Raw genomic sequence first — 23,414 nt, 5'->3', positions numbered from 1 at the left:
AAATAAATTATCTATACAAATTTAAACCGAACAAATATATACTATAAAGGATGCAAATCTATAATATAATTAATATATATATTATTCTATATTTTTAAAGTAATGATACGCTATATTTTTATTATGTGGATATGTAATTAAACAAAAATTTATAAGTTATATAACATACTTTTTTCTATAATATTATACGCATTTATTGACACATATTTACATATATTTTTTAACATAATTTATTTACTTTGTAAATATATTTGCATATATTGAGCTTATAATTTTTTTTTTGTGTTTCATAATTTATAAAAATTAAGATTTTGTGAAGTACCCTTCAAAGCATTCTTATCATGACTCAGCTCAAACTCAGACCTCAATTTTGTGAGTTACTTTTATATAATTTGAATTATGATATATTGCTTAAGCAATACTTGAAATCCCCATGAGAAGGTTATGCTGTGGTAGATTATATATTTATTTTCCTATATGCAGATTAAATAATTTATAAAATATGAAAAAAAGCTTTCTTATTAGTAATGAAATCTAGATAATGCAAAAATAGGAGAAATTGCATTTGTAATCTCACACGAAAGAGAGTGTTGCATTTTGATTCTATGATTTACGGATTAGTATATTTGTTCCTTCAAATTAAAAAATTATAGCATTTAGAACAAAAAATGCTATAATTTTATTCTATGCAACCAAATGTGCTAACTCTATAAACTGTGAGAATCAAAATACAACACTCTCTATTATATGGAATCAAAGGTGCAACATTCGTTACAATATCGGACCAAAAATACGATTTTTTTTCGCTAAAATAACAGAATATTGTTCAGTACCATAACTGAACAAGTCCATATTGTGCTGAAATTTTTATTAAATATTGCAAGATGACATGAAATCTTTACCTAACGCACAACATAAAAAATTAAAAACAATTGCTTGTGGATGCATATATAATTATAATAATTACATGTCCACAAATACATCATAAACTCTTATTATTATGTTCTTTTTTAGCAAAATTTTACTCCAACAGAAAAAAGGGAAGAACAGTTTTCGCTACTACACAAACGGCAACACTCGTGCAGAGAAGTGCCATTTACGTGACTCAACTCTTCCCTGCCACCTTCATTCCACAACGCCAAATAATTCAATTCAAATGGGTTTTTCTTCTACTCTGCAACAGTACCTGTGATCTTTACGCCACAGCACGTGCAGTTCCCCGTATTCCCGCGCCATTAAAGTGCTGGGGAAGATAGTTATATAAATAAAATAAACAAGAAACAAAAACCCAACCCTCTGCTTTTGCTTTCTCAAACCACTTTCAATCATTTATTGCTCTTGTCGTCTTTACTCTCTGCCCCAATCATTCTCATTTCCGCTCCCTCAAGCAAGAAATCACTCGCTTCTATTCATCACCGCCACCAACCGGTGTGTGTTTGGATTCTTGTATGTGGGTGTCCTTTATTTGGTTTTAATTAATAGTGCATGTTTTGTCTGTGTGCTTATATTCTTTTTGGAATTTCTGTAACTGTAACTGCCGTTTGTTCTTTCTGGGCCCTTTTTTCAGAATTCTTGGTTAGTGGGTCGGGGGCTGGAAAGTTCTTTCAGCTTTGAATTGGAGGTGCGTGCTTGTTTTTCAGCTGTATCTTTTGTGGGGTTCTTTTGTTTTCTTGGAGGGAGTGAAGTTGTTATTTTTGATGCATCAAGTTCTTGAGTATGATATTGAAAATGGTGAAGATTTAGAAAGCCCAGATAGTATTGAATACTGTTCTTTGTCCAAGCTTGACAGAAGAAACAGGAAAGTTGGATATGAACAGGTGATCAGAGTCAGTGAAGGTGGGAAGAAAAAAGATTTCTCTTTGGCTGCTTTTTTTGTTTTATTTTATTGAAACCTAACCATTGAATTTGGTTGTTGACCTAACATTGTTTTGGAATATTAAAACAAACGACAATTTTCGTGATGGCTTCTTTTAATTGATAGCTGTTATGTTGAATTTTTGTTTCTTTCTTTAATTTTCTGTTCTTTTTCTGGTTTTATAGAGATGGCAGGGAGTAAGTACACTGTTTGAGGGCTTTCAGGTTTTGACTAAAGAGACTGAGACAAGAAATGGGCAACAAGATAATCTTTTCGGCAATTTTAGTGTATGGTACGCTGTTCGTACTAGCAACAGCTGAACCTGTTGATGATAAGCGGGCTTTGCTTGATTTCATCGGTAACATTTCTCACTCCCGGAATCTGAACTGGGATGAGAGAACTTCTGCTTGTAATAGCTGGACTGGAGTTACTTGCAATCATGACAGATCAAAAATTATAGCTGTTCGATTACCTGCTATTGGATTCAAAGGCCGCATCCCTCCCAACACTCTTAGCCGCTTAGCGGCACTTCAGATCTTGAGTCTGAGATCTAATGATATTAGCGGTCCTTTTCCGTCTGATCTTTTGAAGCTTGGGAATTTGACAGGTCTTTATCTTCAGTTCAATAATTTTCAGGGTCCATTGCCATTGGACTTTTCGGTCTGGAAAAATCTTTCAGTCTTGAACTTGTCGAATAATGATTTTAATGGGAGCATCCCATCTTCAATTTCGAGTTTGACTCATTTGACAGCTCTTGATCTTGCTAATAACTCACTTTCCGGTGATGTTCCTGATCTCAATATCCCGACTCTGCAACGATTAGATTTGTCCAACAATAATCTTACTGGGGTTGTGCCTCAAACTCTTGTTAGATTTCCTAGTTCAGCCTTTTCAGGTAACAATGTTACACTCCAAAATTTGCCGCCTCCGGTTCTTTCGCCAACAGCCGTACCCAAGAAGCATTCCTGGAAGTTTAGTGAACCTGCCATTCTTGGAATTGTTATTGGTAGTTGTGCAGCGGCATTCATTTTGATTGCCTTGCTATTAATTGTTACGTACAGAAAGAAGAAAGATGATAAGTCGATCCCAGGTGCATCACAGAAGAAAGAAAAATCGACAAAGAGGATGGCTTCTGAACACCAGGATGAGAATGGCAGAGTAATATTTTTTGAGGGATGTAATCTTGTATTTGACCTTGAAGATCTGTTGAGGGCTTCTGCGGAGGTTCTTGGGAAGGGGGCCTTCGGAACTACGTACAAAGCAGCACTAGAGGATTCAACCACAGTTGCGGTAAAGAGATTGAAGGAAGTTATTGTTGGGAAAAAGGACTTTGAGCAGCAGATGGAGGTTGTTGGGAATATCAGGCACGAGAATGTGGCTCCGTTAAGGGCTTATTACTATTCCAAGGATGAAAAGCTCATGGTTTACGATTATTACAATCAGGGGAGCATGTCAGCTTTGCTCCATGGTATGTTCTGAGACTTAAACATTAATATGCTTCTCAATGTTGCATTAATTGGTATTGTTGATTCTGTCCAAATTTTTCTGCGTTGTATGATAGAAGCAAGATTTGTTTTCTTGGTGGCATATCTCGACCTTATATAGTCTTAAAGCATTTCACTGCTAGGCTGGATCATTTTGCTGAAAAAGATTGCAGTGCTTGGACTAAAGTCAGATTGAGCTGAACTGTTTACTGCTTTAGTACTACACCTATTTAGGGTATTGATTATACTACATTAATACGTGTTATCGCATGACCTGCTTCAGCCTAATGTGTTGTTCTATAACACTAAAAACACATATCCAAAAGAAATCGTTGATGTTTTATGTATTCATTTTTGTACAATTTTTGAGTGGGCACAAATCTGATGCATTCACCACCTCTGCAGCAAAAAGAGGCGAGGATCGGATTCCTCTTAATTGGGAAACACGAGTAAAGATCGCAATTGGTGCAGCAAAGGGCATTGCTCACATCCACTCACAATGCGGTGGCAAGCTTGTGCATGGAAACATTAAGGCTTCAAATATTTTCCTCAACTCCCAACTACACGGCTGCGTCTCTGATCTCGGGTTAGCAACACTGATGAGTCCAATTGCACCACCAGTTATGCGTACAGCAGGTTATCGTGCCCCTGAAATCACAGACACCAGAAAGGTGTATCAGCCATCCGATGTATACAGCTTTGGAGTTCTCCTGCTTGAACTTCTAACCGGCAAGTCCCCTGTCCATGCATCGGGCGGTGAAGAGGTCATCCACCTGGTAAGATGGGTTCATTCCGTCGTTCGTGAGGAATGGACGGGTGAAGTATTCGATGTTGAGCTCTTGAGGTACCCTAACATAGAGGAAGAAATGGTGGCAATGCTGCAAATAGGGTTGAGCTGTGTGGCAAGAATGCCGGAACAGAGGCCGAAAATCGGTGAAGTGGTGAAAATGCTGGAGGAGATTAGAAGTTCCAATACAGACAATAGTCCATCTGCTGGAACCAGATCTCCAGGTTCAACTCCAGCATTAACTCCATATGTGGGTGAGATTGGACCGTCTTCAGTCCATACTTAGATTCTTGCTTACAAAAGTTAGTTCAAGAGTAGTTGTTTTTTCTTCCTAGTATTTGTTTTTTCCTTTGTTAAATGATAAATTTGTCCAGTTCTTACTAGGAAGCTACTGCTCACATGGTCTGGTAATGGTTTAGTTTTGTATAATGCAATTTGCTTGAGGAATTGGTGGGTTAGGAGATTGTTAAACCTACCTGATCCATGCAAAGTCAAAAGTCAGGTTTGTTTAATAATTGCTGAAATTCATTTATTATGATTCAAAAAATGGATCTCTCTGTCCATGTGCTCAGGAATGTATATCAGCAATCTAATAGGGAAAATTCTAATTTAAATCAGGTTAAGTCGAATAAAATCATCACAAAATAAGTATGATATATCTGAACTGTACTTTAATTACATTTTAAGTAATTACTATATATTAGTTCAGATTCAATTAGGTCCAATTTGTGTTAGAATTTCTCTAACACTCTAAAAGTTAAGAAGCCCAAAAGTGGAGGGCGATGGCCGTGGCTCAGTGGTGAGGAGGGCGCGGCCACTGCCGCTGTTTTTTTTTAATATAAATTAATTTAATTAAAATAATATTTTATTATTAATGAATATATATAATATTATATATATTAGATGTGAGTTAAGGACAAAAATATAAAAAAAAAAGTACTTTCATAGCCAATTCATAATCAAAGCGTGTGTGGGCCAAATTTTGTATAGAGAGATTTTTTTTAACTTTATTTTATATCATAGGAGGGTAATTGGTACTTTAATTTTCATAAAATTTTTTTTGAACATTTCGATTATGACAAGGGTCTCTCAAGTTTTCCATATATATAAAATTTCGAGACACAAGAAGATATTATTACTTGGCTGCCTCTAATCTTATGCTAACTTTTGTATTGGATACTTAGCAGACATAAAAATTCCATATTCTGGGTTCGCCAATGTGCGAAGTTAAGTTAAAACAAACACTGAAATCTTAAAGAAACTGATAAAAGGAGGCGTGGGGTTCTGTTAAGTCATAAATATATGATGAGTGTCGAAGTCACCAAAAAATAATTCCTACTACACTTGTGAAAGTGGGAGTAGGGTCGATCCACAGAGATTGGTTTTAAGTTAATTTCTTTGAGAAAATAGAAAATAATGGGGGGAAGGTTGTGATAAATAGAAGGGATCAAAAACTAAATAATTAAAAATACCTGATAGAGATATGAGAGAGAGATTTCCCGGTTAAGGCTAGGATTATGCTTGATTCTCGTGAGTTGATCATTGATGCAAGAATAACACATGTATGAACAAATAAACCAGTTATGGTCGTTGGTACGACCTAACAACCTCACCTTTCCTTACCTTTTCGTTAGCCAAGGTACGACCGTTGGCTAAATCTCTAATTAATAGACAACCTTAGGAACGTCCACAAGATTTAATCTATTAACAGCATTAAGAATTAGAAAGGCCTGATTCTAATCAACAAACTCCTACGAGGACAATTCGTTTAAACTAGATCATGCATTCCCCATAACATAATTAAATACTGTGACATAACTAATCATGCTACGTTGCCACTAAGTATTGAACTAAATAAACAATTACACGGATTTATAAAGTTCAATTAGCTAAGCAAACCTTCTTGATAATGAACAACCGGCCGAATCATTCATAAATCAGATGTTTGTGATTAAAGCACAGAGAATAACATGAATATTTGTTTGACAAGTGTAGAACGCAGATTAGATCTCACAACATAATAGGAATCAAGCAATCACCATACCTTAACCAGGAAATAAGGAATTTAGCCGGACATATTAATGGAAGAACACACTAGAAAGTAGAATTCCATTAATTCCGGTAGCAAAATAAAATAAAAGAGAAGAGATGAACAGAGAATTTTATAGAGTTCTAACATAAAAAACTGGATGTCTTCTAATGAAGAGATCCCCCCTATTTATAACAAAAGTTCCCTACGAATCTAAACGTAGTCGGGGGGATAGATACGTGATAAACTCTAAAAAGGTAAATAGATTACAAAAGATAAGCTCAAAAGAATCCTTTCTAAATCTAAACACTTGATTCCTTTATCTCTTGGGGAAATCGTTCGTGCTTATCCTTATCCCGAGTTGACTACTCCATTAAGCGTGGGCGCACTTTGTCAATTTTGCAGAAACGTCCTTGTAATCTTCCTTTTTGCTGAATATGCAATAAAATCACACAATTAGGAATATTTTGGCTTAAAAAGGAAGATTAAATTGCTATAAAATCATTATAATTGCAGAGTTATCAATATACCACATATTTAAATTTAGTAAGATATTCTCTGCTGATTGTTTTAAAGATTAACTAATGATTTATATTAGTAAATATATGAAACTTTGATCTCTACCATATTATAGAGAGATATAAATGTCTTTATCTGTATAAAAATATTATACAAATCGTATTACACACAAGTGAAATGCATAAAATATATATATATTTTTAAATTCAAAGGGGATGCATTGTAAACCCAAGCTAATCTTTGTTTTTGGTTGGGGTTGGGGTTTCTAATGCCAGCTTTCACCCAAACTATACTTTGAAGTTTACTTTTTCAGTCGATTTCTTCTTTGAAATTAGTGAATATGGCTAAAGAAAACGACCGACTTATGCGAAAAGCCTATGCATATTAGTCCTTTTCCCTTCAAAGACGCACCAATATATGCTCCTTCGCTCCACTCTATGCCGTCGAAGAGAAATCCTAGCGTTGATTCATCCTCCTCATATTCCAATTTTAGTTCACCATCGCTTAACGATGGTGTTTCTTAACTTTTCAGGCCTTGGCGCCTCCCACGCTTCATCCCCTCATCAGCAGCATCATAGTAGGCCTTGATCCAGAGCCTATTTCGCTTCAACTTCACCCCTTTCCCTCCATTTCCAATTGAATTCTGATGAAAATCTTTAACTTGAATTCTTGTTTGTTTTAGAAAGTTGTGATGACATTGGAGTTTCCTACTGAGAAAATGGAGAAAAAAACCATGAGAAAAGTGAACCATCTCTCAGGTATACTCAACTGTACTAAGTACATCCTCATCAAAATCCATCAACCCCTCGAACTTCTAGTAATTCTATTTTCGGGTTGTGTAAGCTTTTTGCAGGGTTGGAGACGATTACCTCTGGTTTAAACTTAAAGGGGAATAAGAATTTATTTTCTTTCAAGTGAAAGGAGGCAGAGTGGACTGTTGCACTTACCGGAGACGTAGATCCGGTGGCTGTGATGGGCACGTTAAGGCAGCTTTACCGGACAGAGATAGTGTCTTTTGGGCCTGCCCAAGTATCCAAGAACAACAAGGATGAGCCCCAAAAATGCTCGCCTAAGGATTTGGCGCAGCTGGTCCAGGCATATCGCACCTATCATTGTCAGTTATCATGTCCGTGGCAACCTTATCAGAAGCATGCGGGGTGTTGAAGGTGCGGCGGGTTGGCCGAATTTTACTAATGTTCTAGCCCAACTCCATATTTATGAGTATGGATTTATATTATTAAAGTTTGACTTAATTTTCATCAACATTCTACTCTGTAATTTGTTTTGGTAGGGACAGATCAAGCCTGTCCTCGGCCCACGTGTGCACATATTTTTCTAAATATTAGCGGTTATAGTATGAATATATAATAAATAATTTTTTATATTTTAAAATATATTAATTGAATAGTTAAATTAATATAGAAGTTCAACTTCTGTCTATTTCCTCTTATAACAACAGAGTGCTTCAGCTTCTTTCTATCTTCTTTCTACGACTTCATTTAAATTGAAAAGTTTAAAACTTAGAATATGAGTTTATGCTAATAAAAGTGAGTTTTCTTCATTCCTGCCTATAGAGAAAGATGGGATTTAAAATTTGAATAGGGTGTGTTATATTATTTATGGGATAGTGGTCGGGTACAAATAATCATAAATGCATTAAAAAATAAAAATAGTTAAAGTGTGTGATAATGAAGGTTAAACCAGTCATTTGAACTAAATTACAATTTTGATATAGGTTGAGCGTAAATGAAAATGAAATAAAAAAAGACTTATGAGTCAAGGGCTAACGTAATCCTTGCCATTGGCTTTTTTCCCCACTCAATATTCATCAATATATGAGGCTTTAATGATTCATCACAAGCTCATTGCCGGATGAAAACTCAAACTCAGACAGTTAAAAGACATGTCTGAAATCTATGATAACTGGGAGAGGCTGGTGGCTGCCGTTCTCCGCCGGGAGCAGTTCCGGCGGCTCTGCAACCAGCACTCGAGAAATTCTAGCATCAGCTCATCGTCCTCGGACTTTAGTTTCAGTTCGCCGCTGCACGACATCGAATTTCTTAACTTTTCGGTCCCCGGCGCCGCCGCCTCCCATAATTCGTCTTCTCAACAGCAAACTCATCGCCAGGCAGCCTTTATCTCGGAGTCTGTCTCTCCGGAAACAGCACCAATCAACGCAGACCCGCTTGCAGTAATGTCCTTTTGATCATTTTTTAACTTTCAACTGATTTTTGGCCGCCATATGTGTTGTCTTTCCATTTCACTCTGCTGACCCTGGAAAGTTTTTCCAGCTTTTTCACTGACTTCTGCTTGTTTCCCAGACCTTCTTGTATAAAGTGGTGCTCAAAGTGGATGTACATGATGACAGAGAAATCAGAAAGGCCCTCAAAGTAGTTTCTTCTTTTTCCGGTATTACATTTTGCATTCCATAATTTCTGTGGAATCATTAGATCACCGCGGTTCCCTATAATTCCTAAGTTCAAGATTCTTCTAAACCTCTGCAGTACGGAGTTTGTTTCTGTAATAGCCGTCTTAATACTACTCTTGTTTTAATGTAGGGCTCCAGTCTGTTTCTTTGGACAGGACGCAGAAAAAGTTCACATTAGTTGGGGATTTCGATCCAATTTCAATGGTCCAAAAATTGAGAAAATCATTGCGTACAGAAATAGTCTCAGTTGGCCGAACAATGTTGCAATCTAGTACAGCTCCAGTTCAGTCCATGGCAGCAGCTTCAGACTCTGTTCCTGCTCCTCCATCATCTGTTCCAATCTAGTCCAGCTCCAGCTCAGTCCATGGCAGCAGCTTCAGACTCTGTTTCTGCTCCTTCATCATCTGTTGCTTCTCGTTAACGTGTCGCTCGTGTCATTTGTATAAAATCGCACTTTACGTTTTTATTAGTTAGTGTTGGCAGATTAGTTGGCAAGTGATGTGGCAGTCAGTCGGTTAGTCAGTTAGATTAGTTGCTGTTCTTCTTCTTCATTTCGGGCCTTCTGTATGTATATTTAAATGGGCAGCTGTAACTTCTTCTTTGAATGAATGAAGAACCAAGTTCTGTTCATTCTTATTTTGCAATATCTTGGCTATTTATGCAGCGATTCATATTGGATTTTATCAAACAAAAGTGGGCTGATCATGTGCTTTCTCATGGAATATGTTTCTTTTACTGATAGCCGAAAGCCCTGCTTCACTGATCCTGTCAATACTTGAATAAAACCATGAAGTTTTCAGCCTTCTCTTTTATACATCTATGTGTAAATTTCTTCCTTACAATAAATAATTGCCACAGCTGACACTAATACCTACATCAGAAAATTTCCAGACAAAATACATTACTTACATTCATTCTTGTCCAACATATCCACTACTTGTTCCATGGTTGGTCTGTCTTCTGGTTTATTTTCCACACAAGATAAGGCTACGGCCAGCATCTCCCACATCCCTTGCTTCACAACAGGATTCTTCAGAAGCTTTTTATCAAACGCCAAAGAAGTCCATCCGTCACGAGCATTATAAAGAGCCCAATCAGCAAACGTTAGAGGCCTGCCGATGAAACGCAAAGGGGACCTTCCAGTTAGAAGTTCAATCAGCAGAACCCCAAAGCTGTAGACGTCAGAGGCCTGGGTACTCATCCCCACTTTCTTGTCCTCCGGAGCATTGTAATTCGTATTTATACAAGTGAGAACGCCGATATCAGAGATGCAGCCGTATTGTTCTGAGTTGAGGAAAATGTTGGAGGCCTTTATGTTTCCATGTACAACCATCGCACTCCTTAGTCCGTGGATATGTGCAAGACCCTTTGCTGCACCAATTGCGATTCTGAGACGGGTTCCCCAGTCTAAGTGAACGCGATTCTTGCCTTTTCTTTCCAGGAAAACAGGATGAGAAAAATTGAGTGGCAATGATTATATTACTATCAGAAATTATTGTAATTAACCAGATAACTAAATGAACATACCATGTAACATTGTTTCCAGGCTTCCTTGAGGAAAGTATTCAAGAATTTCGAGGCATTCATCTTCATTTATGTAGTATCCCATCATCTTAACTATATTCTCATGCTCGCTACCGGCACAAAGCTTTATCTTCTTCTCCAACATATCATGTGCCCAGTTCTCTCTGCTAATTCTCTTCACCACAAACATAAAATCTTCTCTTAACCTCACTAGATACGCATTTCCAAACGAGTCTATTGTGTCTCCAAGAGCGACGGAAGGAGCTATTAACAATTCATCGAGCCCAAATGCAAAAGGGGAGCCCTTGAAAATTACTAGCTGGCCCGATTCTTCTTTAGCCATCTCTTTTCTTACGCTAGCTTTGATATTGGCTGAAATTTGGAGAGGTCGATACATATCGAACATAAAAGTTCCATCTTCTCGGTACGAGAATCCACTGGAAAGTGGAGAAGCTAAGCTGAAACTTGAACTGAAATCTGAGGATACCGATGATCGGAGGCTTGGGGTTCTCGAATGGTCATGGCAGATTTGCCAGAGCTGCTCTCGGCGCAGCACAGCAGCCACCAGCCTCTCCCAGTTGTCATAAATTGCCGACATCTTGGATCAGATTTGTTAGGAAATGCTGATGCTTAAGTTTCCAGGAGAAGGAAAACCAGGAAAGGAAACTGAAAATATCGTGGAAGCTACGACGGAAGACAACTCCCTCATGGAGTTCACAGTCAACCCGTTCTTCTGTTTACCAAAATAAAACAATGTCTGAGAAATTGAAGGAAGCTTCATTTTTAGTTTCTCTTAATATAGTTAATGTAAGACTACTACTAAACCATCGAAAAAGAGAATAGAAAAGTTGTAAGCCGACTGATTAAAAGCATGTGTTGGTTGTCCGTCACTTTGATTGGTGAAAATAATACACTTGTCTTTGAAAACCTCTTTATTCTCAATTGTATATAAAAATATGGGGTTAAATATAATTTATCCCTTTCTGTTAATAAAAAAGTCTCCGTAAAAAAATAAAGTATAATTTATCCCTTTGTAATTTAAAAAATATGGTAATTTACCTCCCTCCGTAAATTTTCACAATTTCATTATTTTTTAAATCACAAGGGTGTAAATTGCATTGTGTTTTCTAATAAAGGTTTTTTTGTACTTTTTCATTAACACAGGGGTAAATTACATTTAACCCTAAAAATATGAGTACATTACCTTATATCTTCTCAATAAAAATATCAAATATAATTTGCAGACCAGTTTCCTCAATCGCATTTGGTGTTCCAGGCTAGGACTACATGGAGATGAGAAACATGTTACATTGTTGCAATAACTAGATGTCTGATGTCGTGTTGATGCTAGAAAATAAATAAAACTATTGTTCTTCTTATGTTATCTTAATAAGATTATTAAGTAACTTTCTTCCTTCAAATAAATAATTGCAACAACTAACAGTAAAACCTACATCCGAAAAATTCCAGACACAAGATTTTGCTTAAAGATATGGTACTCCAGCATATCTACTACTTCTGCCATGGTTGGTGCTACTTCCCGTGAAACTGATGATATGATGCTTGGGGTTCTCGAGTGATCATGGCAGATTTTCCACATCAGCTCTCTGCGGAGGACGGCAGCCACCAACCTCTCCCAGTTTCTTGACATGTTTGATCCAATCACCACCCTGATGTCCTAATAGAAAATTGATGCAAAATTTCAGGAGTAGAAAATCAGGTAAATGAATTGAATAGATTCTTGAAGGGATTGCTTGTTGAAATCGTCAAGATTAATTATTAATTTGAAAATTATAATAATAATAGAATCAGGTCGAATTTTCGGGAACTATTGATTAATTTCTCAATTTCAATTGTAGTAATCCAATGGGGGATTTTGGATTGAGAACTACTAGTAATTAATATAAACTAAACAAAAAGTAGAGATAAAATTACTAGGAATAATCAGTAGAGAAAGATTCCAACTCAAAGGAGTGTATCACCCAATTATTATGTTAATCATTAATCACACAAGAATAATTTTACAACCCAACATTCAACTTTGAAATCGATATAATAAATTTTTGTTTTCCTCTTGTAATGGATTTGACTCAAGCATTTAACTCAAAACTTATTATCCTACTAACTCGACACGATAACATCCCATATTGATTCAACAATAGCATGTGTATCAGTGAAAACAATTGAACCTAGATCAAACAATTAAAATAGCTGTAATAATCTAACCTAATTTTCTTGTCCCTAAAAATAAATCTTGCAAAGCACTAATTAATTTGTTTGCGACTCATACCATTCATTCATGACAATTACGGATTACTGAAATCATGGACAACAATAGAACAATTAATATTGAGTTGAATTGGTTAGATCGATTTACCAATAATAACTATTCATAAACAGTAAATTAAGACAAAAAATACTCGACGAAATCAGATAAAATCAAGATCTCAAAACATAACCATTGAATTCCACGTGTTCCTTGAATAAAACATGAGGATTAGCTACAGATCATGTGTGCAGAAAATTCTAAAATTCTATAAAAAAAAACTTAGATTAAAAAGAAAGGAAGAGATGAGAGATGATCTAAATTAAGATAGTTATAAAATATGGAATTGGATTTATGGTCTTCCAACTTAACAGTATGGAAAAGAAAACAAATCGCAGTAACAAATCTTTTCATATTTCCCACTTTTGTGCACATAGACTTGAGCATTGTCACGCCTAATTGAGTATCTCTTCTCTTGACATAACAACTTCTATATTAAAAAAATATATATAATTCAAAATGTATGCACTAAAATTCTTTCAAAATACTCAAAAATAAACATGCATACAAGTTTTGAATTGTAACTTATCGTGAAGCTTCAGGAAAAGGGAGCCCTTCTAAGGTTCAGCGGCAACGCGTTATTGCATTTTGACAGAAAAAACAATGTGTAAGAAATTGAAGGAAGCTTTGTTTTAGTTTCTCTAATTTAGTGTGTCTGAGTGGCCTGATGTTACGTGGAGCGCATCCACTCCTTCTTTAATTTTCTTTTCTGGTTGGTGAAATGGGGAAACATATACTTCTCTTTCAGAACAGAAGCCTTCAATAAATAACAAAGTCAATTAGTACTTGTGTATTAATCTAACTTCTGAAATTGTATGAATGAGTTCAACTATTGCATCTTGAACTGTATAATCTTGATAATTTGTTGAAGGGGAGATAAGATCATGTCTATGATATATGACAACTGGGAGAGGCTAGTAGCAGCCGTGCTAAAGAGAGAGGAGATTAGGCAACTATGCCTTCAGCCATCGAGAAGCCCCAGCATCTGTTCTGATTCTGAATCTTCGGATTGCAGTGCCAGTTTCCAGTCGAGAGATGTGCGGTTACGGAAGAGAGTGGCTTCTGTTGGGAAGCCAGTTCCCAAGGTAGTTTTCGTTGGGGGATCTAGTCCAGATTTTCGCCTAAAAGATATTGTGAAGTTCTGCCATGAGCTGGGCAATGGAACATTTTGGACTTCGTTCCTCGGTGAATTATTGCAGGATGTGGAAGTCTCAGACCAAGAACTTCTGGTTAGTGGAACTGAAGTGGTAATCAAGCTATGGAAGAAAGTGAAATTGCCAGAAGAAGAATTCAAGCAGCAGATGAAGATTTTTGGAAATTGTAGGCATGAAAATGTGGCTGCACCCTTGGCATACTACTTCTCGGAAAAGGCTAATGAAAAGCTCATCGTCTATGATTACCATAGCCAAGGAAGTGTGTCCGACATGTTACTCGGTACAATCAAAACCATAAATCATATTGCATTCACAATGTTCTCTATGGCTTCTCTCAGATCTCTTGTCCTTTTTTGTTTAAGTGTTGGGGGTAAATTATCTTTTCCATCCATTATCTCTCGGAAAATGGGATTTGAAACTAAGTTGAAAATTTTTGGGTAAAAAATGGGATTAAAAAGAAAAAATTCCTTCTTTAAGGGACAAAAAAGGTAATTTAGCCTTTTAAGCCTAGAGACAATCTCAACCAAAGAAACTGAGATTGTTAATCCTTTATTCTAATTCATAAGGTGAACATGCAGGGAAATCGCCTACACCCAACTGGGAAACTCGTCTAAGAATTGCAATTGGTGCAGCACGGGGCATTGCTCATGTCCACGCACAGTCTGGTGGGAAACTAGCCCACGGAAACATAAAGGCATCTAATATTTTTCTCAACTCTCAACAGTATGGCTGTGTGTCTGATTTTAGTTTGACAGGGATCATGGCTAAGCCACGACGAGGCAATCCATGGTACCATACCCCGCCATACGGTCCCGCGAGTATATCCCAGGAAATTGATGTGTATAACTTTGGAAATTTATTGCTTGAACTTCTTACTGGTAAGTCATCCATGGAGGCGCATGGTTTTGAGGATGATATGGACCTGGAAACATGGGTTCGTTCCATCAAATCCCAGGATTGGACTTCTGAGTTGTTTGATCAATGTCTCAGAAGACCAATCAGGAATGAAAAGGATATGATAGAGATGGTGAAAACAGAGATTCCAGGCGTTGATTTAGAGGTCCAGGATTCAGTCACAGATTGGGAGGCACTGAGAGCAATTCTTCGCTCGCATTTTCGCTCGATGGCCCGTGTTCCAGCTGGCTACTTCACAGCTCAGGACTTGGCGGAGATGATAGAAATGAAGCGTGTTGCAATGAGGTGCTTGAGAGATAGGCCTAAGATGACTGAAGTAGTTTTGATGCTAGAGAATATCAAAGCAAGTCTGAGTAATAGGAAACCAGAACATGACCGATAAGAATTCAATATTAGTGAGAGACCTTTGATTTGGATGTGTGTTTTGACTAAAATAATGTAATGAATTGTTTCCATTTCGAAATATGAAATATATGAGAAAATCATTTGAAGATTTTCCTTTTTCCCTCTCTTTTCTTCAGTTTTTTCTGCATCTCAAATATCTATATCCAAGTTTTTTCTAACTCCTCTGGAGTTCATTTCTGATGGTGTCTTATTGAAATATGGATATTATATAATGATACGTTTTATGTATGAAACTGGGGTCATATATATTTTCTTGCTTCGTACTCGTCTTGACCATGCTGTTTCTGCTATTCAGTTTAGAAAATGGTCTACTGATAAGATCGCATTTTGTTCTTATTTCATGTGATCATACTTTTATTACGAATAATCTGATTTATGAATGATAAGTACCGTTATTCATTGTCAAGAATATTTGCCTAATCAATCGAACTTCCAATTCCGTAATTGTTTGTTTAGTTCAATAACTAGTGGTAACACAATATAATTGATTATGTAGAAGTTTTCGATTATGCTGTGGAGAATGTACTATTTAACTTATATAAATCCTCATAGGAATTTATTGATTAAAATTGAGCCTTTCTAGTTCTTAATGTTGTCACTAAATTAAATCTTGAAAATGTTCCCGAGATTGTTTACTGATTAGGGATTTAGTTAATCGACGTTCCTTGACTGTCCAAAGGTAAGGTTGTTAGGTCGTACTAATGGCCATAACCAATTTATCTATCATGAATGATTGTCGTTTTGCATACATGATCGACCATAAAATTAAGCATGATCTTATTTTTTAACTAAAATATCCTTATTATATTTATTCTTCTTGAAATACTCTTTTCTTCTCTTTAATTTTAGATCTAAATTTTTAATCAAAACTCCTTTATTTTTATTAAATTTCTACTTTTGAAGGAATTAATTTAAAATTAATTTCCGTGAATTCGACCCTACTTATCACTTTCACAAATTTTTAATAAAATAATATTTTTAATAAATTCGACATCAATCATCTATGAATTTCCCATCTTTTTCCGATGCCTAACCCGAACAAGTTTTGGATTTTTTTTTTAAGTGAAAAACAAAGAAATCTGCAGCAAAGACAAGAATGTGTTCTATTTAAAATATCAAACATATAAGAATAACTCCGTCTTTCATTAATAAAAGTAGTTGCAATGATTCAAATCAATCTCTAAGCATACCAAACCATTAGCATTTTTTCAGGACTCGAGTTCGGGGCAGATGTCACGAATCTATGACAACTGGGAAGGCTTGTGGCAGCTGTTCTACGGAAACAGCAGCTATGGGAACTTTTCCATGATCAGTCGAGGAGCCCCAGTATACTCTCTGAGTCATCTGATTTTAATTCCAGTTTCTATTTGACTTCTTCTCTTCATGATCTGCTCTTTGACTTTCCAAGTCCCGGAAGTTCATCTTCATATTCTGAAGGTCCCGTTGCAGAGTCGGGAGAAGCTCTTCCAAAGCTGGTTTTTACTACAAAGTTCAGTCCACCCTTTGAACTGGAAGATCTGTTGAGGGCTTCTGCAAAGTATCTTGGGAAGGGGACGTTCGGGAGCGCATATGCCGCTGCTCTACATTACGGGACTAAGATTGTGATAAAGAGACTGAAGTTGGTGAGTGTTTCTGAACCACAATTCAGACGACACATGGAGGTTGTTGGGAATATCAGGGATGAAAACGTCACCACCTTAAGGGCTTACTTCTGTTCCAAAGATGAAAAGCTTTTGTTATATGATTTTTATAGTAACGGCAGCGTCTCCTCACTGTTACACGGTATGTTTAGTTCTGTAACTTCATTTTCTATTACTGTGTTCTTACTTTTGGTATCTCTGACGACTGTGATCTGATGCATCATTTTCATGTTCCCAGGGGAAAATGGCGAGAATCGGGCTAGTGTAGACTGGCCAACCCGAATGAGAATTGCTGTTGGTGCAGCAAGGGGTATTGCCCACATATACACACAAATTGGTGGGAAGCTTGTCCATGGAAACATCAAAGCTTCAAATATTTTCCTGAATTCACAAAGGTACGGCTGCATATCTGATCTTGGGATGGCATACGTGGCAGCAACGGCGTTCATGCCGAATTCATACTGCTATGCTCCAGAAGTCGAGAACACTCAAAATGTATCCCAAGCATCTGATGTCTATAGCTTTGGGGTTTTGCTGCTTGAACTTCTTACTAAAAAATCTCCTGTACAAGTCAGTGGCAGTGAAGCCGTCGATTTAGTCAAGTTGGCTAATTCTGTTAATCGTAAGAAATGGATTGCTAAAATATTTGATACTGATGTACAGAAGAATCGTACTGTAGAGAAACAGATGGAAAAGATGTTGCAAATAGGCATGATGTGTGTAGCAAAATCCCCAAAGAGAAGACCAAGAATGTCTGAAGTTGTGAAGGTGATAGAGGATAGTATGTTGATTATGGTAAATCAGTTTTCTGTAAGAACAAAAATGAACAAACTGATGTTTTTTGAGGATGCTCGTTACACATTTGACCTTGAGGATCTGCTGAGGGCTTCTGCTGAGGTGCTTGGAAGGGGAACGTTTGGGGTTTCATACAAGGTAATACTGGACAACGGAATAACAATTGTCGTGAAGAGGTCGAAGGAAGTGGTTGTTGCAAAAAAAGAATTCCAGCGGCATATGGAGGTAATGAGCAGGATGCAGGGGCACGAAAATGTTTCTGAATTAAGGGCACACTACTATTCAGTGGACGAAAAGCTATTGGTGTATGATTATCACAGTCAGGGCAGTGTATCTGCCTTGCTACATGGTATGCAGAAGATTACTACTACTTCGCCTTGTTCTTTCATGGTCTTTGCAATTTCCTCATAATTTGATGCACTTTTGTGAACTTTGCAGGGAAACGAGGTTCAGGCAGGAAACCTTTAGATTGGAAGGCTCGATTAAGAATTGCAGTAGGTGCAGCAAGAGGGTTTGCTCACATCCACAAGCAAGATGGCGGGAAATTTTTGCATGGAAATATAAGAACTTCAAACATTTTCCTAAACGAGCAACGACATGGCCGTGTCTCCGATGTTGGATTGGCAACATTGTCGAGCCCAACTACATTATTAGTTATGAGAACTGCTGGATACTGTGCCCCTGAAGTCATGGACATCAAGAAAATATCCCAAGCTTCCGACGTCTACAGCTTTGGAGTTGTACTACTCGAACTCATCTCTGGAAAGAGGCCTATCCACACGACTGGTGATGGCAAGGTCATTTCACTAGTCAGGTGGATTGAAACTGTTAAACGGGAGGAGTGGACAGATGAAGTGTTTGATGCTGAGCTTCTGAGGTATCAGCATGACAATGAGGCTATGCTACAATTGCTGCAAATAGCAATGGGTTGTGTTGATAGTGTCCCCAAGCGCAGGCCTAAAATGGCTGATGTATTGATGGAGCTGGAGGCGATTAGTGAAACTGAAACAGTGAGCAGCCCTTCTGTAGAATAAAGATTGGGGGATCAGTTCGTGTTGGAGCCTCTTGTTTCACTATATGTAAGTCTGGTAGGACTTGTTTGTCCAATGTTCCGGTGGATGTCTGTGAATTGAGTGCATGCAATTGGTGCTTCTTGAGTTGGTCTCAAAAAGTTAAAAGTGAGATTAATAGATTTTGGCATTAGAAAATGAAAATGTTTCCAAGATGAAACCCAACCAACTTGTAAATAAGTCGTCAAGCTTGACTTTGGTAAACACTAAGGACAACACAAAAAAAGACGTGAGAATAGAAGTCCTTTGGTGCACACACAATTTCTTTCGTTGTCCTACGTCCAGTCCTTCGTAGAAATTTCTGCGAAACTTAATATTATTAAGCTCACGGCAAAGTTCATCGACTTCAAACGTTATATAGTGTGTTATTGACTTGATTGATTTCAATCATCTGGGAAAGAGAAGACTTTGAAGCTTCAGAAGAGATGAGCAAAGTGTACGATGACTGGGAGAGGCTGGTCCAGGCCACGCTTCGAAGAGATGAGCTTTGGCGAATCTGCCACGACCATTCCAGGACCCCGAGCGGTGGCTCCACTACTTCCGGGACCAGTCAAGGCTCAAGTTCCCCTGTTCCTGAGGTGGCGCCTAAGAGTTCACGTACACGGGTTTCACCCTTGAATCACCAGAATCAACAAAACGGGGCCAAATTCAACAACAAAGAGTCTCTGAGAAGAGGGAAATCAAGAACTCGTATGGACACGAGTGTCGGCTCCACTAGTTCTGGTTCGGGTTCTCCCGTTCTTGAGGTGGCTGGCAAGAGTTTAAGCACATGGGTTTCGCCTTTGAACCACCGGAGTCAACAAGGTGAAGCCATATTCAATAACGAAAAGTCTCTGAGGAGAAGGAAATCAAGAATCCGTTTGGATCGATGGATTTTGACTCGATGGCGTTCCATTACGTTTAGGACCCAACCAACTGATGCATAACTTGACCAAGAAGTCAAGTTTTTGTGGAGTTAATAAGCTGTTGAAAGCAAGTAATCTTCCTCGAGCGCCTATGATTTGTTCTTTTTATTCATTTGTTAGCCAGTACCCTTAGAACTTTTTTGCAAGTGTGTCTTTTCTTCTCTCTAGCATTTGTTTTCCATTTTCATTCTTATAGCTCAATTTCTCCATTCGACGTCCCAACAAATCCTTCCAAGCTAAAAGCATACAATATCAAATGCCTAAAAGTATTTAACAGTAAAAAATAGAGATCCAAAAAAGATCTTGGTTGTGGGCCTGGTGTCACAAACTTTGATTAAGAGGTCAGTCTCATGGGCACACAAGTATGCTAAAACAGGTGGCTACATTTATGTATTTGAATTCAAGGGTTGAATTCTTTTACAAAGTAAAGGCCATTTTGATTTAAATCACAATCGTTCGAAAATTTGGTTGTGCTTCAATGATTGATCTGGTGGTCATTTTCAAACCTTACTACCCTTTCTCAGAGTTGTGCTGTATCTTTCCTTTATCACAAAAGTCTATGCAACTGCTGTTTTTCTCGAATTTTCTTTCAGATGCAATCAAACATCATCATGATCGGGGCTATCAAAACTCTATGAAACTGTGTTGGTTTGATCTTTAAGCTCAAGCGAAGATGGTTAAATTTTACGACAACTGGGAGAGGCTAGTGGAAGCTGTGATGCGTAGAGAACAGCTCCGGACTCTTAGTCTATCAGATTCAAGAACCCCCAGCGCAAGATCACTCGATTCAGATTTTAGTTTTAGTTCAAGTTCTCAGTATGATGAGGTTTCTTTTAGAATCACTCCATCTCCTCTGCACCCAGATTCAGTTAAGCTTAGACTCGAACAAAGTCTTAAAGAAGGGAAACAGAGAGGAAATGGAAAAGCGCCTGCAAAGAGGAGAAGTGCTATGTGGAAAGGCCTGTCAATATTTGTAAGACTGATTGAATTAGGTGTATAACATCTCATTGTCTACAATGTTTTCTATGTTTATGGATCTCATTCCGTTCCTTAAAGATCGGAGACTTGTTTTTCATTTGAAACAGAGTGGTTTCTCCTCCAAGAAGGACTATGGCAGAGAGGAAATAGAGATTCAATGGGCTAATAAAGCTCAGAGAACACTGCATGGCCTTGAACCAATGAAAACAGCTGGTGTTTCTAGCAAGAAGATCTATGAAGATCTTTCTCTGCCGGCAGAAAAGGACAAGAAGAGAGCTGAGTTTGCAAGGTTCGTATCCGCTTGTTTATTCAGGTTAACACTTGTAAAGGTAACCTCTTTGTGCATATCCGGACACGAACTTTATGATATTTTCTTTGTTTCTGTTTTAGGCTTCAAGAACTGCATACTCTCAAGGGTCATATTGAATCAGTTATGAAAGCAAAAGGCCTCGATATCAACTCAATTGATCATTACTACACAGTTTGAAGACGGAGTAGACTTGGCAAAAGATGAATGCATAAACTGGAAGCTTTAGAATGTGAAGAACAGAAACACCCGCCTTAATTACTAAAGCATCCTTGTTTATGTTGAAGGTCTCCCATTTTTTGCTCTGCATAGTTTTCGTCCTCCGGAAACTTTCGGTTGTGGTTCTATTGTTCGGTTATACCTATCTATGATGAAATGAATGCAATTTATCTGCAAAAAGCCAAAAACTGATGTTCTCGTCTCTATGTTTTGTATCACCTTATGCTCTTTTTCTTTTTTTCAATCTATATAGTCCAACAGTAAGAAACCGTCAACTAGGATCCTGCTGGTTCATGAACTGTGTCTATCAATAGAAACTGATTTTGTAGTATACCAAGTCTTATGAAAATCTATTCCCTGGAACTGTCATTTTGTTCGTTCCACATTGAGTGAAGGGTCGAACGAGTACTGACCTCTATTCCCTACAGCAACAACTCCTGGAGATTTCAAAGAGAAATTATGTCTTCTGGACTATTACTGATTGCTTTATTTTTGCTGAGCTTATCATAATGGAAACTTGCTGCAGTGCTTATGTTCAGTAGTGAGGTAGGAGTCTCCACAGAAGAGGAGGCAAATACTGAAAACTGAAAGGACTTTCTGTGTTAAAGCCCAAATAGACATGTCTCGGATCTACGACAACTGGGAGAGGTTGGTGGCAGCCGTGCTGAAGAGAGAGCAGATTCGACAGCTCTGCTACGCCCCCTCCAGCAGCTCAGGCAGCACCCTCTCATCAGATTTCAGTACTATCTCAACTTCTCAACCTGATGAATCTAGTCAAATTGAGAATGAGTTGACTGAACCATACAAACCAGGGGTGCATGTTACACTTGAAGCCTCTGGAGATGAAAGCATAAAGGTCAAACGGGTACGCTTCAGGTATGTCCTTTTGCCTGAGTTTGGAGAAAAAAATCTTAGAATGATTAGTTTTGTTTTCTTTCAACATATATTATCTTTGGAATATCTCTTCCCTTTTGCCTATTGTTGTGTATGCAGCCCGAGAAAATTCAACGAAAAAGAAGCAGAGACGTGGTGGCTTAACAACAGAGACAAAGTTTACAAGAAATATAATGATCTAGCAGCGCTTGCCCAACTTAAGAAATTATCAATTTCGGGCAAGGCTGGATCTGCCTCAACTGTTACATTTCTCGATATAAGTGAAGAAAGTAATGAACAGCCACTATCTCAGACCACATTTGACCAGAACATGAAATCCAGAAATTCAAAGGTCGAGGGAACTGCTAGTCACATTGCGGATGTGTGGATTGAAACTTATGAACCTGGGGTGCATGTAACACTTAGCGCCTTCAGAGATGGAAGTAGAGACATCATACGGATACGATTCAGGTACTTATCTTTCGCCCTAATCTTTTTGCTTAAAATGAGTGTTTCACTATTTGAATGCTAAACTATGTTAACATCAAGTTAAATAGGTGAACCTTTTATATATAGTTTCAGTTTTACCATCGGAAGTAGCTAAAATTCTATATTTTCTTAAGTACAAAATGCCTTTTTTCTTTCTGATCAGTAGTGCGACAATGCTTTAAGGGTTAAACTAAAATCTATGAATTAAATACAATTCCACTAGATAACTTCTACCATCTCTTTTCTCTATAAATAAACTGTTTTGTTGTCATGTGCAGCCGGAGAAGATTCCGGGAGCACGAAGCAGAAGCCTGGTGGCTGGAGAATCGAGAAAAAGTTTACAAGAAATACAGTGTCATCCATCCTTAGCCTGAATCAGGCAACAACCAGTTTGCAGTTTGCTGGTCTGAAGAATCAGTTTACTTTGTTTCTGTTTCAGGCTTCGGGAATTACACACTCTCAGGGGTCATATTGAATCAGTTATAGATGAAAAAGGCCTGGATATTGATTTAGGTCATCATCACCATACAGTAAGAAGACAGACTAAACCGGGCAAAAATGAGTACATAAGCTGGAAACTCAAAATCTGAAGAAGAGAAAGACTGCCTTAATTTGCTAAGGAATCCCAGTCTATTCGGAAGCTTTCCTATTTCTTTGCAGTGTATTGTTTCTATGTTTCAGATTAGATTATACTATTATTCTGTTATTCCGA

The 23,414-nt window shown here is 37.6% G+C and overlaps 5 protein-coding genes, 1 long non-coding RNA gene and 1 pseudogene across 16 annotated transcripts; 5 read left to right on the top strand and 2 right to left on the bottom strand.

Annotated features, from left to right (window-relative positions):
* The first annotated feature begins 1,021 nt into the window (after nt 1-1,021).
* LOC105160392 (putative inactive receptor kinase At4g23740) lies at nt 1,022-4,692 on the top strand. 6 transcript variants are annotated; one of them, XM_011077740.3, is made up of 4 exons: nt 1,022-1,428; nt 1,568-1,621; nt 2,041-3,323; nt 3,745-4,692. In XM_011077740.3, the coding sequence occupies exons 3-4, from the start codon at nt 2,108-2,110 to the stop codon at nt 4,410-4,412; spliced, it is 1,884 nt and encodes a 627-aa protein (XP_011076042.2). In that variant the 5' UTR covers nt 1,022-1,428; nt 1,568-1,621; nt 2,041-2,107; the 3' UTR covers nt 4,413-4,692. The 6 variants fall into 6 exon arrangements, with proteins under 6 accessions (XP_011076042.2, XP_088735651.1, XP_011076041.2 ...); XM_088879525.1 differs by having other exon boundaries at nt 1,568-1,836; XM_011077739.3 differs by having other exon boundaries at nt 1,022-1,446.
* A 2,221-nt stretch (nt 4,693-6,913) lies between these two features.
* On the bottom strand, nt 6,914-7,865 carry LOC148788476 (uncharacterized). Its single transcript, XR_016065130.1, has 2 exons — nt 7,622-7,865; nt 6,914-7,384 (listed from the first exon to the last, which is right to left on the bottom strand). It is a non-coding gene; the product is annotated as an uncharacterized LOC148788476 (long non-coding RNA).
* A 593-nt stretch (nt 7,866-8,458) lies between these two features.
* Nucleotides 8,459-11,305, bottom strand: LOC105160682 (probably inactive receptor-like protein kinase At5g41680). 2 transcript variants are annotated; one of them, XM_088879527.1, is made up of 3 exons: nt 10,630-11,305; nt 10,012-10,530; nt 8,459-8,997 (listed from the first exon to the last, which is right to left on the bottom strand). In XM_088879527.1, exons 1-3 carry the CDS (start codon nt 11,222-11,224, stop codon nt 8,888-8,890), a joined length of 1,224 nt encoding a protein of 407 aa, XP_088735653.1. In that variant the 5' UTR covers nt 11,225-11,305; the 3' UTR covers nt 8,459-8,887. The 2 variants fall into 2 exon arrangements, 1 of the variants encoding a protein (XP_088735653.1); XR_016065128.1 differs by lacking the exon at nt 8,459-8,997 and having other exon boundaries at nt 9,925-10,535.
* LOC105160683 (uncharacterized) lies at nt 8,578-9,732 on the top strand. 2 transcript variants are annotated; one of them, XM_011078164.3, is made up of 3 exons: nt 8,578-8,865; nt 8,996-9,083; nt 9,233-9,732. In XM_011078164.3, exons 1-3 carry the CDS (start codon nt 8,578-8,580, stop codon nt 9,445-9,447), a joined length of 591 nt encoding a protein of 196 aa, XP_011076466.2. In that variant the 3' UTR covers nt 9,448-9,732. The 2 variants fall into 2 exon arrangements, 1 of the variants encoding a protein (XP_011076466.2); XR_016065129.1 differs by having other exon boundaries at nt 8,734-8,865; nt 8,966-9,732.
* A 2,144-nt stretch (nt 11,306-13,449) lies between the features above and the next one.
* Nucleotides 13,450-15,493, top strand: LOC105160394 (probably inactive receptor-like protein kinase At5g41680). Its single transcript, XM_011077748.3, has 2 exons — nt 13,450-14,386; nt 14,685-15,493. Exons 1-2 carry the CDS (start codon nt 13,837-13,839, stop codon nt 15,401-15,403), a joined length of 1,269 nt encoding a protein of 422 aa, XP_011076050.2. The 5' UTR covers nt 13,450-13,836; the 3' UTR covers nt 15,404-15,493.
* Nucleotides 15,494-16,641: 1,148 nt separating this feature from the next.
* Nucleotides 16,642-20,003, top strand: LOC148788475 (uncharacterized; annotated as a pseudogene). Its single transcript, XR_016065120.1, has 3 exons — nt 16,642-17,208; nt 17,305-18,210; nt 18,300-20,003. The product of XR_016065120.1 is annotated as an uncharacterized LOC148788475 (transcript).
* LOC105160680 (protein Brevis radix-like 1) lies at nt 19,302-23,414 on the top strand. Of its 3 annotated transcripts, XR_016065121.1 has the most exons (6): nt 19,313-19,907; nt 20,430-20,809; nt 20,922-21,103; nt 21,205-22,216; nt 22,334-22,684; nt 22,981-23,414. XR_016065121.1 is itself a non-coding variant. In XM_088879478.1 (5 exons), exons 3-5 carry the CDS (start codon nt 21,960-21,962, stop codon nt 23,069-23,071), a joined length of 699 nt encoding a protein of 232 aa, XP_088735604.1. In that variant the 5' UTR covers nt 19,309-20,809; nt 20,922-21,103; nt 21,205-21,959; the 3' UTR covers nt 23,072-23,414. The 3 variants fall into 3 exon arrangements, 2 of the variants coding, with proteins under 2 accessions (XP_088735603.1, XP_088735604.1); XM_088879478.1 differs by having other exon boundaries at nt 19,309-20,809; XM_088879477.1 differs by having other exon boundaries at nt 19,302-20,809; nt 21,205-22,684.

This window comes from Sesamum indicum, linkage group LG4, assembly GCF_026168435.1.
Source record: "Sesamum indicum cultivar Baizhima isolate 11 linkage group LG4, ASM2616843v1, whole genome shotgun sequence".
NCBI classification, from domain to species: Eukaryota; Viridiplantae; Streptophyta; class Magnoliopsida; order Lamiales; family Pedaliaceae; genus Sesamum; species Sesamum indicum.
This window is presented reverse-complemented; position numbering and strand designations above follow the sequence as displayed.